Source organism: Dendrobium catenatum, unplaced genomic scaffold (assembly GCF_001605985.2).
Source record: "Dendrobium catenatum unplaced genomic scaffold, ASM160598v2 fragScaff_scaffold_1567, whole genome shotgun sequence".
Lineage (NCBI taxonomy): Eukaryota > Viridiplantae > Streptophyta > Magnoliopsida > Asparagales > Orchidaceae > Dendrobium > Dendrobium catenatum.
Window position 1 is genome coordinate 168,248 of NW_021320029.1, and position 16,336 is coordinate 184,583.

Below are 16,336 nucleotides of genomic sequence, written 5' to 3' on the forward strand. Positions count from 1 at the left end.
TCGCACCGGGCTCCCTCCTACCGTGCTACAAGAGCGCGTATAGGTGGTTCCCCGATCCGCTGCAAACGTCGAAAATGGGATTTTGGAACATCGTACCTTTCGTAGCATTGTTGGCGGTGTCGGTGTCGAGGTCGAGGCTGAGGACCATCCCCACCACGCTACAAGAGCGTGTATAGGGCTTACCCGCTTCGTCGTATGCTTCGCACCGGGCTCCCTCCTACCGTGCTACAAGAGAGCGTATAGGTGGTTCCCTGGTCCGCTGCAACGTCGATGACGGGATTTAAGTCAGAAATTATACCTTGAAGTCCGGCGGGAAGGAGTCGTCGGCTCGATCGGGTACATGACGATCGAGGCAAGATGGGATTTCAGCAGCTACGACGTGCGGAGTTCGGCGCTGAACAAGTATGAGAGAAACATTTTTTTTCTTTTTGGCTCCTGTATACCGGTCAACAGGGAGCCAGCAGAACAGGGAAGGGAGTTCGGCCCTCCTTGGGGGGGAGGGGGGGGGCAAGATAGTTATAATTCAATATGTAATGAGGAAATAAATGTTAGATATTTATGAAGGTTTTAATTAAATTGGGAGGGAATTATTTAAGTAAAGAGATCCAAATTGAATTCAAATTGGGGAGGGAATCAATTAAGGAATTGGGTTGATTTAGGTAGGAATTAAGGGTTAACCATGTTGTATTTTCAGCATGATGTGATTTGTGTTGTTGTAGTCTTTTTGTGAGTTTCTTAGCGGCATCTAGGGTTGTTGGAGCGTCGATCTATCTCTTGAATAGTAGATCAATTGTATCTTGCTTTGTTTTTTAAGTAGAAATCGGAAAACATCCATTATCTTTGTGTTCATATGCTTTTCTTCTCTTTGTTTATTGTTTTACTTCCAAGACGTACCACATGTTTACTTGTCCAAGAATTTATAAATAAATCTCAAAGGTAATACTATTTAGTATCAACTGAATAAAAAATATGCACATAAAAAAGAATAAACATAATAGTATAAAGCAATAAATTAATTAGAATAGCAAAGGTCGCAAGAAACATGTCTTGTTGCACTAAACTTGTTTAATGGGCAGTGAAAATAAGATAGATAAAATGAACACCTGTAAGATAGTGCATAGTCATTTAGATTAGCAAATATCTAGATTGTACTTAAAGACTTTAGTTCGGTGAGACTAACCCAATGGTGTGAAGAGCAGGCCGATCCAAGTCTAAATGGGCCCTAGTTAAGCACAAAAGCATTGTTAATAACTTCTTGAGGCTATTTATGATGTGGCACAAGATGCCCATGCAATAGAAAGTGGACCAATAACTAGAGCCCAAAGCAAGAAGAAAATTGATAATAATCAAGTTCCCATGACAAGAAGCAAAATAAAAGCTATTAAGTAGAACTTATATTTATGTGTGTAATGATTGTTTTTAAGATTATATATTTATAATTTTATAATTGTGGTTGCAACTCTAATTTGAAAATATGAATTCAAACTTTTGAAGTTTGAATTTTGACAATTTAATTTTTTTTTAATTTGAAATTTAGATTTTTAAATATTGAGAGAATGTGATTTTTATTTATGTGAAAATGTTTATTTGAATAAAGGAATTCAAATAAACATGAGTCAAGCAAAGTTGGCCAACCAAAGCAAAGAGGAGGGGGAATTATGTGTTAGTTATCTCACTCTCTCCTACTCACTAGTGTGGCCAACCCTCCTCTCCTTTTCTCTATCTTTGCATTTCAAATTTGTGGTTGTAAACTTATATATATTTTTGCTAGAATGAAGAGTGAAGTGGTTATCTTGCTAAAATCGGATTTTATTCCAAGGAAGCGGAGCGTGGTGGTTGGCCTCACCAATGATAGAGTTGGTGATTCTTTAAGCTTTGCCATTTTGGTGAGTGGTAAGCTCTCAATTCTCATTAAATCCTAACTATCTTTTGCTATATAACTCTTCTACATTTATCCCCTCATACTCCCATACCAATCACGCATCCATTTCCCCACAAAAATCAATCAAATGTCTTATAAGGGCTCTCGGCTAAGGCGAGGTGAATCTAACTTAGTTTGATTCTATACTCCATTTGACTAATCTAAACCCCTTGAGAAACCTTCTAGAATTGAAGAAAACATACTCTTCCATTCCCAAGAGTTTTCAAAGATATGAATTTTTTTCACATTTTGAAACTCTAAATCCTAAGTTGAGAATTTCGGCTAGATTTTCTTCTCCACTACTTAGCCTATTTCTTTTGCATGGGAACATAACACAACTCTTAAACTTTTCCAAAGGCTTCTACACCATCCATAACACCTTTTTAAAAGACTTTCAATTCCAATTCAGTCATCACACAAAGGCCTAACCCTATGTCACACCAATTTTAGTGATTAAACGTCCACCAAATTTTGTGTTCCTATAATCAAAAGTGTGTTTTAGCAAGAGAAATCATATGAGCCCAATATCACTCAATTTTGAATTCACTAAGACAATAGTAAGTCCAAAAAATAACTCGATCAAGAGGAATCTATTCATTTAATGGAATGCTCGTATTGTTGCAGATTGACTAAAATTTTGCCTCCAAAAATCTATAACGAGACCTTATTTTTACACATTCAAAGGAAGACACTTCATGGAAAGAATTCCCAAACTTATAAAATTCCAAAGCTTTACTTGTCATCACCTAACTGTGGTCAACAACCAATATTGATGCTTGACTTTGACACCTGATGCCATCCATATACCAGCGTTGATGTGGCTTTTGGTCGACTTCTAACCTTCCTCATTGATTGTCACCTAAAAATGATTAAAGTTTAACATCCTATAGTCGTTGATGTCTGAACCTGATTACCCAATCTTGCTTCCTATAATGAGAACAACCGAACTAGTTGTTCATCATTGCTAAACTCTCAACATTCCTTATCTATCGTTGTCCTGCTCCTACCAATGGCCGACTTCTAATGTCGCCATTAATGTTCAACATCTAGCTTCTTATTCATTCTATCACTCCTTTTATCAAGAGAACATTTTGAGTCAACCATTGAATTTTGTCCAACCTCTGACATTCCCATTTGTAGTATCCAGATTCCTGCCAATGAACAAAGTTGAAAACCTGCCTTTCTAGTCGCATGGTCTCCCTTCCTATTAGGAGATCGATTATGCTGTTTGCCGACTGTCATTCGACCTTAGAATTTCTTATCATTGTTTCTCCATGCTTGCCAATGGCTAACATCCTTCGACCATTAATATATGATGCCCATCTTCTTGGTTATCCATCATCGTTGAATGACAACTTTGATTCCTAAAAGCTCCTCATTCTATTATCTTAGGAGATATATTTAAAGTTCATGTCGAATACCTTGTGCTAAAGCCTTCTCTAATCATTTTAAGTGGCATATGCCTCATGGTTTTTTGCCTTCTTAGATTTCTCGCATATAAAATATTATATATCTTGTATGCTGCTCTTAGCTCATCTATTTGTGTGTGAGATTGTCTTGCAAAGTTAAGATTATATTCTCCACTACTACAAATGTTCCAACGCACAACTGTCAAAATCTCAGTCGTCCCTTGGCACTTGATCCCACGGTTAGGATCCAATCTCCTTCTATGTTTGGATGGCTCATTTAGGAAGGATTATATTGAGACAATTATGCATGATTATGTAGTTATTGTTTCTTTATTAAGACATCTTGTATAGATCTATAAATAGGGATAATTTTGTATAATAATAAGAAGCATATATTTCCCTCTCAAATTCTATTAATTCTAACAACAACAAGACTTTAGCTAGACTAGTGTTGAAAATTAAATCTGAGGTGTTTTACAATTTATTGGAACTTGTCGGACAATCATGTGAAGGTATTTATTAGAATTATTATAATGCACCAAGAAATAACATATACGAATTTTGGAATTTTTTATTTTAATGTTTTTGAACATGCTAATAAATCAATATGAATTCTATTCTTTACACATTTTAGATATTTTGTCATATGAGGTTTTCCTATTCCGCGGATCAACATGAGTAGGAACTGATTTTTGCTGTCTGATGCAGAAGATGTCTGCAGCTTCTGCAGAAATTTTCTGCAAATGTGGTGGCAGAAAATTTCTCAGTTGTACAGGAAACATTTCCACAACTTTATAGAAGATCTTTACACCGACAAGAGCTTGCTATAAAGAGAGATAAAATGTCGAATTAAGGAATAATTGTAAAATAAAAAATGGCTCTCAAGTAAAGGCAAGCTTACAGATTCCTCAATATTTAAAGAAATTAATCAAATTATATTCTTCTCTCTATGCAGCTCCAAAAGCAAGCTGACTTCTTGATAAAATAAAAAAACCTGTAAAGCTTGTTGTACCATCAATCAAACTATTTCGAGCGTTCATATTGTAAAAGTATAAAAAAATGATACCCTCTTCTGTTTTACGCCACAAAAACAGAAAGAGCTTCTTGGAGGGATATGCAATCTGCGAGAAAAAAAAGGGATATATAAAATAAAAGGATTTCTTCCTCATAAGGAGAAAGGAAGTAAAGCTTATAGATAGCCAATCTGTTCATTGATCCTTTCTCCGCATTCCTTTCCCAAACATGAGTCATTAAGCGGCTATAACATTTCCAAAAAGCAATGAAAGCTCATAAAAGGCGAGGTAGCCGAACATAATGTAAAAAAGAGGTTATAAAATTTGAAGGAAAGACAAAGATACAGATAATAAATAAACCCTAAACCCTAAAAGAAGCCTAAAATAATTTTTTTTAGTAGAAGTTGTTCTCCTCTTCTTCCTCGATGCTGCCATATGAAATCAGAGGTGGTCTATTTCCTCTCATCGATTATTTGAGAGGCTTGGCACAGATCATTCCCATCGCACTCTATTCTGCCACCATAGGCTAAGTCAAAATTTGCTTGAAAAAAATAAATAGTCTGGCATGTTACTTACTCTGCTAGGCCAAATCAAATTATTTAAATCCAGTCGAAGTTCAAGTAATTTCGGTGCAATTTATAGATTTTTATCAATATTATAACCCCAAATTATTAGTAACATGCCCTGAGATTAGGGAATCATCCTTGCTTTAAATTTGAATTTTATAGCCCAAGTTTTATATTATTTTATCAAGGGTAATTTGAAGCAACTAGATGTCCTGTGGAGATACATTACAGATCGCAAAATGAATGTAACAGTGGGAACATTATTATGGAGGTATGGCATATTTTAGGAAGAATACTACAAGAAATAATTGCATTAAGAAAACCATGAGACATCTAGTTAAATAAAGAAACTAAAAATAAGCTTGAATGATTTGGATATATACATTGGAGGGCTGAAGCAACATCATTAAGATGGTGAGATAAAATTTATGTGAAAGAATTAGGATCTTGGAGTAGATCAAAACTAACTTTGCTAGAAGCCTAGAACTTGGATACAATAGTGAAAGCAGAATAAAATTAATATAACTTATGGCAATCAAAAGTATTGAAAGGAGAAGGATTCACAATCTCAAATACTGAGGATAAGATTAGCTATCATGATGTTTAGGATGATGATTGCAGAAATCGATGCAATGATGGAGTTCATGTTGTATCTTCTGCACTACCTCTTCCTAAAGATAATACCTTAATCACATTTTAGCGAGAATCTGTTACGGTTCGACCAGAACCGCCTGGGCCGGTTCAGACCTATAGGAGGCGGGCTAAGCCGCATCCTTTATTTGCCGCCCAAGCATGTGGGCCCCCCTAGGGCAGCAAGGAGAGAGAGGGAAGGGCTTAGGGAAACTATTTGAATTAATGTTTATTAGTTTTTATTAAGAATATATGTATTAAAAGAATGGAGGAGGTTAGGGTTAGGGCATGCATGTTTTGAGTTATTCTCTTGGAGTTCCCTTGCATCTTGGGCTCTAGACTCATCGTCTATAGATTTGGAGAGAATGATATTTCTCTTGAATATAGGATCCATTGTATCTTGCTTTGGTGTTTGTTTTGTTTTGATTCCGCTATTGCAATCTATCTTTTTTAGGTTGATTTCACCAAGATTTTGTGTTATTTCCGTGTTTTGACCAATTATTGCTAGGATTGCTTGCGAACTCAAGTATTTCCTCTTGAATTACTTGCGAACTCAAATATTTCCTATCAGAATCATCCCTAGAATACATATTTTATTTATCATTGCAGAATTTATAGCCTTAATTTTTCTGCTTTTGTAGCTCTTCGTGCAGCGGTTCAGGCATTCCTCAGGGAGGAAGAGTCACATTCCTCAAGATTATCTAAACGAAGAAGGGACAGATTTGAACAGGTTAATTATCTCCATTGATGGCAAAGTGTGATTTTAATTCATTTTTCTCATATTTACTTTTGCAAAAGTTGCTTTATTTTATTTGCATCTTTTATTTTGCAGGACAAATATACCTATGATGATCAACTTCCATTGGATTCACGAAATAGAGGCGTTCAGTTTCCATTTAATGTCTCTGACCGCGTTATAATAAAGGTATACTCACTATATTTCATTAGTCCCAATTCATAATTCCCTCTGCTAAATTCAATATTCCAGGGTAACAAGAGAACGCCTCCTCGATTTGTTGGAAGAATAGCAGTCGTGACTACACAATGCTTAAATGGATGGTTAGTTCATTTCATTTTGTATTTTACTCTGCCATAATCCATATATTTATCTCGTTCTATTGTGGAAAAATTGATTGAATAATGTTGACCAAATCGTTGTGCTTAGGAACTTGGCTTGCTTTACTAAACTTTAATTATGAACGAGCAAAGAACTAGTTTAATTAAGGACCAAAACAAAATTCCGATTGGCTGCCCCGATTGGGCACCCAAACAATTTTGACCAATGTCTACCTAGCCCAGAAGTAAAATGGTTCTCTTGGCACTTTAAAACTACTAATAATCTTTTTTATCATGCTTTCTTGTTGTCATTGTAGTCTTGAGCATTATCTCAGTTATTTGAGGTCATTTGAAAGGTTAATTCCAAGTGATGATGATTTGTTTTTTATGGTGATAATAATAATGATGATCTTCATCATTGTATTGGTAAATCATATGGACCTTAGTGTGTCTATGGAGAAACAAACAAGCCCATGTCATACTGATAGAACACAATCACCTCCGAGCAGTAAACTGCTGTTTTCAGAAGCAAAACAACAATACTACGCATAAAATTGAGAAAAACTGTAGAGAAATTTAAGAGAAAACTGTGGATTTCACTAACGAAAGAGAAAAATCAGCACACGATACAAGTTTCTTTAATGTTAGAGGAAGAAACAACTCTCTAAATCTCTAGCCAAGAGACTAGAGCCCAAGCACACCAAGGAGATTCCAAATTCATATTCAAATTCAAGATGAAACCCTAATCCTCCGAAGAGAAACTAATTAAAGCCAAAACGATAGTTACAAATTCCCTAAACAGCCCCTAATTCAAATATTTCACTTCAAAGCAATATTTAATTAAGATGTGGGCCCCATAGGGCCAGCTGGCCCTCTCTATCTCCCTTCCTGGTTCCGCCCAGCTCCCTGGGCCGACGCCTGTAGCAATAAACCGGTCCATTATGGACCAGTTTAATGGATTCAGCCGGCCCCTCTTGGGCCACAGCTGATGCAGAGCTTGTTAAACCACAGCTGCTTCTGAGGCTCTTCAACTTGTGTGTTTTGCTCTGCTTGTGTGATCTTTAACCAGCTTCCAAGCTTCTATTAGCTCTTAAAGCATACTCTTCTGACTAGCTGAAGAAAATTTCCTTTTGTGTGACTTGGATCCCTTAAATCAAACTCAAAATAGCTTTGTAAAGTTCAACATCAAATTTCATTTGCATAAATTAATTCATGCAAGTGTGAAATTTAGGTTTTATTTGAGACAGTTTTCTTTTCTTGTTATTTTTTAGTACAAAAATTTCTAATTAAAAAAAATTATACTAAATCTGTTTTAGAAAGCAGTAAGAAAGCTATTCCAAATGAAGCTTTAATAATAATTTTGTATATTTACTTTTATTTGTAAACATTGATTTCAGTTTTGAGGATTGGTGCTAACTTCTAACTAGTCACAAATATCAGGTATGTTGTGAAGACGCTGGATAATGCAGAGAGCGTAAAACTACAATATCGCTCCTTAGCAAAAGTTCCAGACGATTCCCCCAATTTTACAGGAAATAAATCACTCTCTTCAAATTGGCTGTGTAGCACCTCTTAAAGTTTTGTTGATTTTGCGTTATGTGCTCTATAATCCATACAGATTTGTACAAATTTCGAACACTAAAGCGAAGTCATTGTACATCCCAAGTGAGCAGTTTCTCATCACTGTTCTTCTCACTTACCTTGCAATCTCTGATTTTATAAAATGTATTAACTGTTTATATATATTTATCATTATGAGGCCAAGTCCTTCAAAAAAATTTTCGGAACTTTTGATGCTGGAAAGGCGAGAGATTGAGGCTTTATTTGGAACAGCTTTCTTATTGCATCTCAAAATAGTTTTTTAATACAAAAATTAAAAATTTTTATATTGAAAAGTTGCTTTGAGAAGCAGTAAAAAAATTGTCCCAAACGAAACATGAGGCTTTATTTGGGCAGTTTTCTCATTGTTTTATGAACAGTTTTTTATTATATAATTCTTTTGAATTTGAAATTTTTGTATTAAAAAATTGCTTCATAAAGTAGTAAGAAGATATCCTAAATGAAACTTAAATCTTAATTTAAATATTTAGTAGTGTTGCGCTCTTTTTAAGCACCGTATGAGTTTCTTATATGTACTTTTTTTAAGTATTTTTGTGACTATAATTTGTTGTGACATTTAGAACTGGTTATTTACATAATTATATTTAAATTTTTATATTTATTAAACCGTAGTCGTATGTATTTAATTTCCCTTTTTGATTATTGTCTTTTTTTTTCTGCTGCTCTATGTATTTAAGTTCAGCTATAAAAGTTTTTGTGATATTATTAAAAAAAGGAAATTAGATTTTGCACCAATATCTTGAGGTTTTTTAGGATTTCATTTATCTTTCATTTTGGGGATAAATCATATAGCGCAATGGTAGGAAAGTTTCTCTAATTTGAAAAGCCAAAATCCCTTTCTATTCGACTATGTTATTATTCAGCCGGACTAAATTTATGTTTGTTAAATGGTCACCTTTAAGTCTGGATTGCATGGCCAGCCTTAATCTCTCTATGAAAGTTGATTTATCTATATATTTGATTAAGATTCATTTGAGTTAGTTTATTACTGTTTTTTTAAATAAATTTTTAATAATTTTTCTTTTAATTTTATAATAAAAAATTAATTTAAGAAACAGGCTAAGCTAAGGGGTGTCAAAATATGACTTAATTTGAAACACGACCTGAGCTTGACCCGAAAAAATTCTAGTATTGGGTCAAACTGTTTGTCATACAGGTCGGGTTCGTGTTTTTGAATTTTGACCCATTTGTAAAATTGGGTTGGGCTCGAATTGACCCGGCAACCCGAAATTAACCCAAGTTTCACTCGAAAACAACCTGCTTCTTGTCCTCGTAGCTGTGTAGGATGTCTGATGTCGCATGCAGCATGCCTCGGCCAATCGTCCTCGACTTGAATTCACTTTATGTCGGTCCTGCATGCTGGCACCTAACCAGCCTAGCCTCGCCTTGCTGGCTCTCACACCCGCGGTCAAGTCGGACCAACTGCTCCTAGCGGACCTCGTCAAAGTCACCCAACACGCTTGCCTCAAGCTTTGTCCTGTGCTAGCCCACTGCACGTCTGTGCCAGTCGTAATGTCGCTCAGCCTTCAGGTTTCGCATTTTACAAACAGATCAAGAGTCAGGTCGGGTCAAACAACACAGGTCAGATATGAGTTGGAAATTCTGACCCATTTGTAATATCAAGGGATCTGATTAATTCGTTTAGACCCAAGTCAACTCGAGTTCGACCCAAATACGAACCATTTCAACACCCCTAACTTAAGTTTGAAGTATATCCCTTTTTGTTATACACACCTCTTCACTTCTTTAAGAAAACCGCTCGAAAACCTTTAAACTTATTGATTTAAAAAAAAAAAAGAAATTTGAGCTAATTAAGATATTCACATACATTACTTACTCAAACTTTAAATAAAAAAATCTTACCAATATATCTATATACGAGCTGTCTAGCCTATACGTACTAAAAATTTTAATTATATTGTAGCATTTTAGGCAATGAAAGAGCCGAAGCCCTCTTTTTATTGATGGACAAGTACCACAAAAGAGTGAAAAGACAGATACATCCCTCACTCACAACACATATGACGATCCCGACCCCACTCCCAACCAACCTAATAATAGTCAGTATAAAGCACGGCCTCACGGCTCACTCTTTTCCCGCCCCGACGCTTCATTCCTCGTTCTCCTCCCAGCTCGGCAGTATCACGGTGTTGTTCTGCTTCATCACCACCTGCCTCAACTCCTCCTCCCTCACTCCAAATCCCGCCGCCAGCTCCTTCCCCATCATCAGCCTCAATATCGAATTCTTCCCCACCAGAAACTGCGGCCTATTCCTCCTCGCCGACGTCGTAAACCCTAGGATCTCCATTGGTCCATGGCTCGCCGCCACCTGAGAGAATGGGAAAAACCGCGGCACCCAGAACACATCCCCTTCCTTCACCTTCGCCTTCATCGCCCCCGTCCCGTTAGGATAAACCACTTCCACCGTCCCCGCCCCGGAAACCACCACCCCGTATTCCGTCGCCCGAGGATTCACGTGCGGTGCCATCATCGATCCCTGCATACATCAATTCATCGATCGTTCGCAGGATTAATAGGATTGATTTCGCAATTTGATGGGAAATTGAAAATTACCGCGCTGAGATTGACGAGGAAGACGCTAATGTCCGATTGCTTGAGCGGCAGGTAGTCGTGTTCGTTGACCTCGATGCTCCAACCATAGTCGTTTCTGAAATCAGGGTCACGATCGTAGATATTGTATGCATCCGGTGCTTTTACTGGATCGCCAACGGGGCGCCGGGCCTCGTTCATTTCTGTTGATGGTTCTCCGGAGAAGATTGGGCTTAAGATGCTTGTCAAGGTACACGCTCCTTTCTTCTTTTCTTCTTTTGCTTCCATTTCTATCTTCCCGTTAACATCCTGCGCTAATCGTCTAGTCTTTTTCATCGTTTCCATCGCCGACTTCACGGCGCCGTTGAGCTGCTGGAGGTAGTCGGCTTCATTTCCATGGATGAATATGATCGGCCCGGCGGTGCGGCCTAATGTCAGCACTCCTACCTCCTCTGGTGTAGCCTGAAATCAAAACCAAATGTTTTAAGATATGTAGTTCTCCACTATTTAGATGGTTTTTCTGGGTGTCTAAGACCCCTAAACTCGACTTTTTTCGATTTAAAGGCCTTATAGAAAGTAATCAAACCAAAACTGCATGAATGACAGGTGTTTGATATAATGCGAAAGTACGCACATGGAACGCTGCGGCTAATGTTCTTATATCGAATCCTGCTAAGACGGAAAGAGGATACTCCCCGCCGCCAATGTAGAAAGGTGTAAACAAGTCAGGGATGAGATCAGTGCCGATGGGTTCGATGCTTGCGACGATTTGGAGTCGGTGTTCCTTGCCGGTGTTGACGACGTAGAAGGCGGAGCCCGCCGGAATTCGGAGAACGTCTCCAGGTTTTAATTGGCGATCAACAAAATCGTCCTTGTGAATCCAACCGATCTTTGCCTCCCCTGTAGTGGCTTGATTAAATATCGGATGCAGAAATAGCTAGGTGTATATGAAAAATTTTAGACTAAGGTGTTATTTGGGATGATTTTCTCACTGTTTTTTAAGTAGTATTTAATACAACTATTTTAACTTTTATGATAAAAATTTACTTTAAGAAATAGTAAGAGAGCCATCCCAAACGAAGCCTAAAAGTACCTTTTTAATACAAAAACAAGTTGTAAGAAAGCCCTCCAAAATGAAGTTTTAAAACATTACTGAAAAATTGTTTTAAAAAGTAATAATAAAGCTGTCTCAAATAAAACCTTAGGCCTAATTTCGGAAAAAAATATTTTGTGCGGAAGCCGAACGTTATCCGGAGCCAATGAAAATGTGTCACGTCATCTCGTGCTCGGTACTGTTTGGTACCAGATAATGTAGTTGCACCTAATGATAAGTTGTGTCCGGTTTCCGCATAGAATAATTTTTCTTTATTTGAGATAGTTTTATGTTTTTTAATTAATTTTTAAGTACAAATTTATTTTGTAAAAAAAATAATAAATTTTAAAATTTACCTAAAGAATTCAAGAACATAAATAATCAATTAATTTAGATTCCATTTGTTTTCAGATATATAAAATATTTGCCGAGCACAGTAAACATTAATACCTCTTAGAAGGAAGAGGATAAGGTCGGCATCTAAGTAATGTGGAATCATTAGTGTGTTGGGCTCCATGGTGACGAAGCCAATGTGCATGCGGGGCGGATGGCCGTTCCATGGGTGGCCTCTGAACACCCTGATCTCGCCGCCCTCCGTCTTCACCACCACCTCCGATTTCTTCATCAAAAATGGTGCCCACTCATGACTGCCGCCTTCATCACCTGGCACCTCCCATACTCCGCGATCTGCCGTTACCGCCACGGCGATTAAAAGGCAGAAGAAGATCGCCGGAAGTCGACCGCTTCCTTGCTTCCACGTCTCCATCTCTCTCTGTCTCTTTCTAGAAGAAGATGTTTGAGTTGAATTGAAGTGGAAGGGGAGGGTTTAAGAAGAGGAACCTGCTGAATGTGGAAAAGGCACGTGTCATGCATGCATGAGCAAATTGCGTTACGTGGATCGCGGTGTCGAGTAGCAGCACTTATCCGTGGGGACAACTTGCAAGTGATCAGCAAGGAAATCCAGGTACCCATCCCCTATCCAACATTTAGAAATAAATGCGCTCTTGTTTTTTCTTATCATTGTCTTTACACGTAAGATTTCACTTATTAGCTCCTGATCTACCTAATTTAACAAGCTTATTTTATATATACATACATTTAACCCTACCCTTAACAGACTCAATGGAGAAAAGTATTAGAAATGAACTTTCTTGATTAGATTTAGATGAGAATTTGACTCTTAAAGAGACACAATGGAGAAAAAGATTCATTAACCGATCTCGCAATAGTGGGATAAAGAGTTGTTGTTGTAGTATACATTTGAGTGATTAAAAGGTTAAAAGATAATAATAGGAGTTAAAATTGAAGTGAAATAATATAAAATCTGAACATATAGCTTTATCAGAGTCATTACTGAAAAAGTGAGTTTGGCAATTCATTTTTGACTTGAATACTATTTCCATGAATAAAATTCCACTTGCGTACGATTCTGAATTCTATAAAATCAAACAATTTGCAAATTACATTGGCATCTAAATCTGAAGAAGAGAAATTCTATGCTTCAGTGAACTACAGTAGTAATACAAGTAGATACAGAGTGATAAGGAACAGAATGGTGTTAGCTCACAGATCAATGACATTTACATGAGACCATTAGAGAAGCTGGTCTTTGGGGCTAAGAAAAATGTGAAAAAAATGCCGTAAGTTGGGTGGAAATTTATTTTAGAAACATGGCACATTCTCTGCTGTCATGATCATGTTGCACGTAGAGTATATGGAAGCTGCAGCTGCCCTGACTGCAAGTTCCTTGTCAAAAGCCTCTTGGCTCTTCAAAATCCTGGAAGCAAGTGAAATAGCAAGGGTTAGTGGTCAAGGTTCGATATGATAGGTTCAAGAAATTGTCTAAATGAAGTGTCTTGGGTCCCATTTGTTTGCTTGAACTTAAAACACATTTAAAAAAAAAAAGATGAAATTATTAGATTCATGATTTGGTTAGATGTAGTTAAAAATCAACAATAATTTTAAACGCATCTTAAAAAAAATCATGATTTCATATTTATTATTGGGAGAGAATTCAATCTTATTATTCTGTAAATTGTTTCTTTATACTTTTATAGACATACAGTAGTGTGAACATAATAGAAATAAACTAATAGGAGAACATAATTGTAATTATGAAAGAATTAGCATAAAGCTTTTTAATTTATATCCTTTCTTAATATATTTGATTTGATTTCCTAATGCATTAACAATATTTACACATAAAATATGTGTAAACAAAATTAGTAATTTCTAAAATAAGTTTTCTTTTGCAAGCTAATGAGTTCTTGAGCTCAAAAACTCATTATTAAAAAAATATGGGGATTTACATACATACCACGAAATTCATATGTATTTATATATTTAATGGCCAAATTCTTTTTATTTACTTATATAACACCTTAATTTCTAAATTACATCAAAAACATATTAAAATACACTTTTTCATATACATATGCTTTAATGTTATTTAGACACAATGTTAAATATGTAAATATATAAGAATTTTGTGGTATGTATGTAAAATGCGTTAAAAAATAATATATGTGGTTGCTCGATTTAACTTCAACGTATTATCCTCCTTTTTTGGTGAAGATATAAGCAGAAAATTTGAGGATGTGGAAGAACTATTATAATTTTGGCATATGTAGCAAAAATGATTGTTTACAAATAAAATAGAGGGGTTAATAAAAAGAAAATGGAAGAAAGAGAAGCTTCTATATGTTCAAAATAATCTGCAATTTAACTTGCCTTATCTCATTTGCCACTTCAAAATGTAAGAATCCATTGGTATTAACATATCTGAGCCCTTCTTGACATTGTGACTTGAGCTCTTCAACCTGCCTAAGCCACTTCTCCTGTAAAAGTTAGAGTATGTATCAAATGATAGGCAAAACCCCAAAAAGGTCAACTCAAAGCAGGCACTCACAAGTTGGTTTTCCTCATCAGTCAACGACACTTCCATCTGAGTGAAAACAGCTTTCCACCGAGCTAAATGAACATTGAAAGTTTCTTTCTGGGAGCACCTAGTCAACAAGTAACCAAATAAGAGTTCATTTTCCTGTTTAGAATGCAGATCTCTTGAGAATAGGTGTGGCAACTCCATCTCTATAGCATTTTTCACTCTTTTTTTGCTACGCTGTATTGCTGCAGCAATCCACAGAGATGGCTTAATTAACAAATCAATAGCATAATAAAATAAAAATTTACTAAGTTCTAAAACATAAATCAAGACTTGCCAGCCAGTCGTGCAATAATATCATGACCTATTAACGTTAACCACTGCAACGCAACCTTAGCAGCTGCAAATAGAGGAAAAGAGTTTGGATTACTAAAGTTACCCAGCAGGAGAATAAGTATAGAGAAAGTTTAAAGCTTTGTTTGGGATGACTTTCTTAATGTTTTTTAAAGCGGTTTTTTAATTAAAAAATTAAAATTTTAATACTAGAAGGTTGTTTTAAGAAGCAGTAAGAAATTCATCCCAAACGAAACTTAAAAGTGCATCACCTTTGATTGAAAGAGAGGTGATGTCTTCCGGTTTTGGCGCAGTTGTTCCAGAACATGAAAGTTTTAGTGTAAGAGCATCATCATCATCACATTCCGAGTTGAACTCTGATGTACTGTTGTAATAAGAAGGAATTAGTGGCTTATTGACAGCTTCCTTGCTTCCTCTTTTTAACGGACCAATATGCCTATTTTGTTTTTGAAGCATCTCATTCTGCAACATGGCCTTTATGATTGAGTTCACCTGTTTGCTATTTCTTACATGCTTGATAATCCCAGGGTTTAGACCAGAAAGAAATTGGCTCGGATCGGTAACATTGTTATGCTTGTTAATTTGTTCTTGCTTTGTTATATGAATAATTTTCTTGAGCTCATCCTTTTTCTTTCTAGATTGGCACTTCTTCAGCCTGGGAATGGATGCCTTTACTTGTACAGTGGATACAAAGCCATTCTGCTTCATCTCATTCCACTTTCTCATTGATTCACTGATCTCCACTGAACTTGTGGTGCTACCACATTCTGAAGCAGCTGTGGATCTCACCTGCCCTAACTTCTTATAAGGGTAAAAGGGATCATTAAGATCCACACCAAGAACAGGTAAGTCAGCTTTATTGGTGTTTTCATGCTTTGGTGGTAAACATGGTTGATGAAAACTATTGCTGGCAATATCTGCAGGAGAGTTGAGATTGAGAACTGTAGAATCGGCTCTTGGAGGGTGAAGATCCAATGGAAAAGTTACAAGTTCAGCAGAAGGGATCAAAGCAGTTGGCTCGGTGATTTCGGAGGTAATATCTTCTTCATTATGATGCATAAAGCTCTCAATCTTCTTTTCATTTGAGATTTCTATGTTAGAAATAGCGATTCCTGGAGTGAAAAAGAAGCTAATCTGGTAGTTTTGCTTTAGGGTTTAGTCATCAAGCCGTAGAAAATGCTTAATGACGAAATCAAAGTACCCTTGAGAAGACCAAACAAGATAAATCCATAAACTAAATGAA

The 16,336-nt window shown here is 36.4% G+C and overlaps 3 protein-coding genes across 3 annotated transcripts in view; 1 reads left to right on the forward strand and 2 right to left on the reverse strand.

Annotated features, from left to right (window-relative positions):
* The window catches only part of LOC110102899 (U-box domain-containing protein 62-like), a 24,007-nt gene extending 15,634 nt beyond the window's left edge, over positions 1 to 8,373 (forward strand). Inside the window, exons 5-8 of the mRNA XM_020831405.2 lie at positions 6,181 to 6,269; positions 6,372 to 6,464; positions 6,528 to 6,598; positions 8,036 to 8,373. Coding sequence (XP_020687064.1) covers positions 6,181 to 6,269; positions 6,372 to 6,464; positions 6,528 to 6,598; positions 8,036 to 8,171 — 389 coding nt within the window. The 3' untranslated portion in view covers positions 8,172 to 8,373. The remainder of the gene's footprint in view (positions 1 to 6,180; positions 6,270 to 6,371; positions 6,465 to 6,527; positions 6,599 to 8,035) is intronic.
* A 1,912-nt stretch (positions 8,374 to 10,285) lies between these two features.
* LOC110102919 (vicilin-like seed storage protein At2g28490) lies at positions 10,286 to 12,819 on the reverse strand. The gene is made up of 4 exons (XM_020831436.2): positions 12,309 to 12,819; positions 11,400 to 11,665; positions 10,790 to 11,227; positions 10,286 to 10,712 (listed from the first exon to the last, which is right to left on the reverse strand). The coding sequence occupies exons 1-4, from the start codon at positions 12,622 to 12,624 to the stop codon at positions 10,326 to 10,328; spliced, it is 1,407 nt and encodes a 468-aa protein (XP_020687095.1). The 5' UTR covers positions 12,625 to 12,819; the 3' UTR covers positions 10,286 to 10,325.
* A 364-nt stretch (positions 12,820 to 13,183) lies between these two features.
* LOC110102912 lies at positions 13,184 to 15,978 on the reverse strand (the record flags this gene model as incomplete). Its single annotated transcript, XM_028700653.1, has 4 exons — positions 13,184 to 13,664; positions 14,558 to 14,695; positions 14,767 to 15,084; positions 15,304 to 15,978. Coding segments are annotated over 4 exons (1,275 nt in total), but the record flags the coding sequence as incomplete, so codon positions are not given.
* Positions 15,979 to 16,336: the final 358 nt, after the last annotated feature.

Bases quoted from the DNA above. Each gene is read 5' to 3' on its own strand.
- LOC110102919 (XM_020831436.2), bottom strand. From the start codon at position 12,624: ATGGAGACGTGGAAGCAAGGAAGCGGTCGACTTCCGGCGATCTTCTTC. The intron at 11,666-12,308 runs GTATTAATGTTT...AAGCCACTACAG, and splicing joins TATCCTCTTCCTTCTAAGAG to GGGAGGCAAAGATCGGTTGG. The intron at 10,713-10,789 runs GTAATTTTCAAT...TGATGTATGCAG, and splicing joins TCCTCGTCAATCTCAGCGCG to GGATCGATGATGGCACCGCA.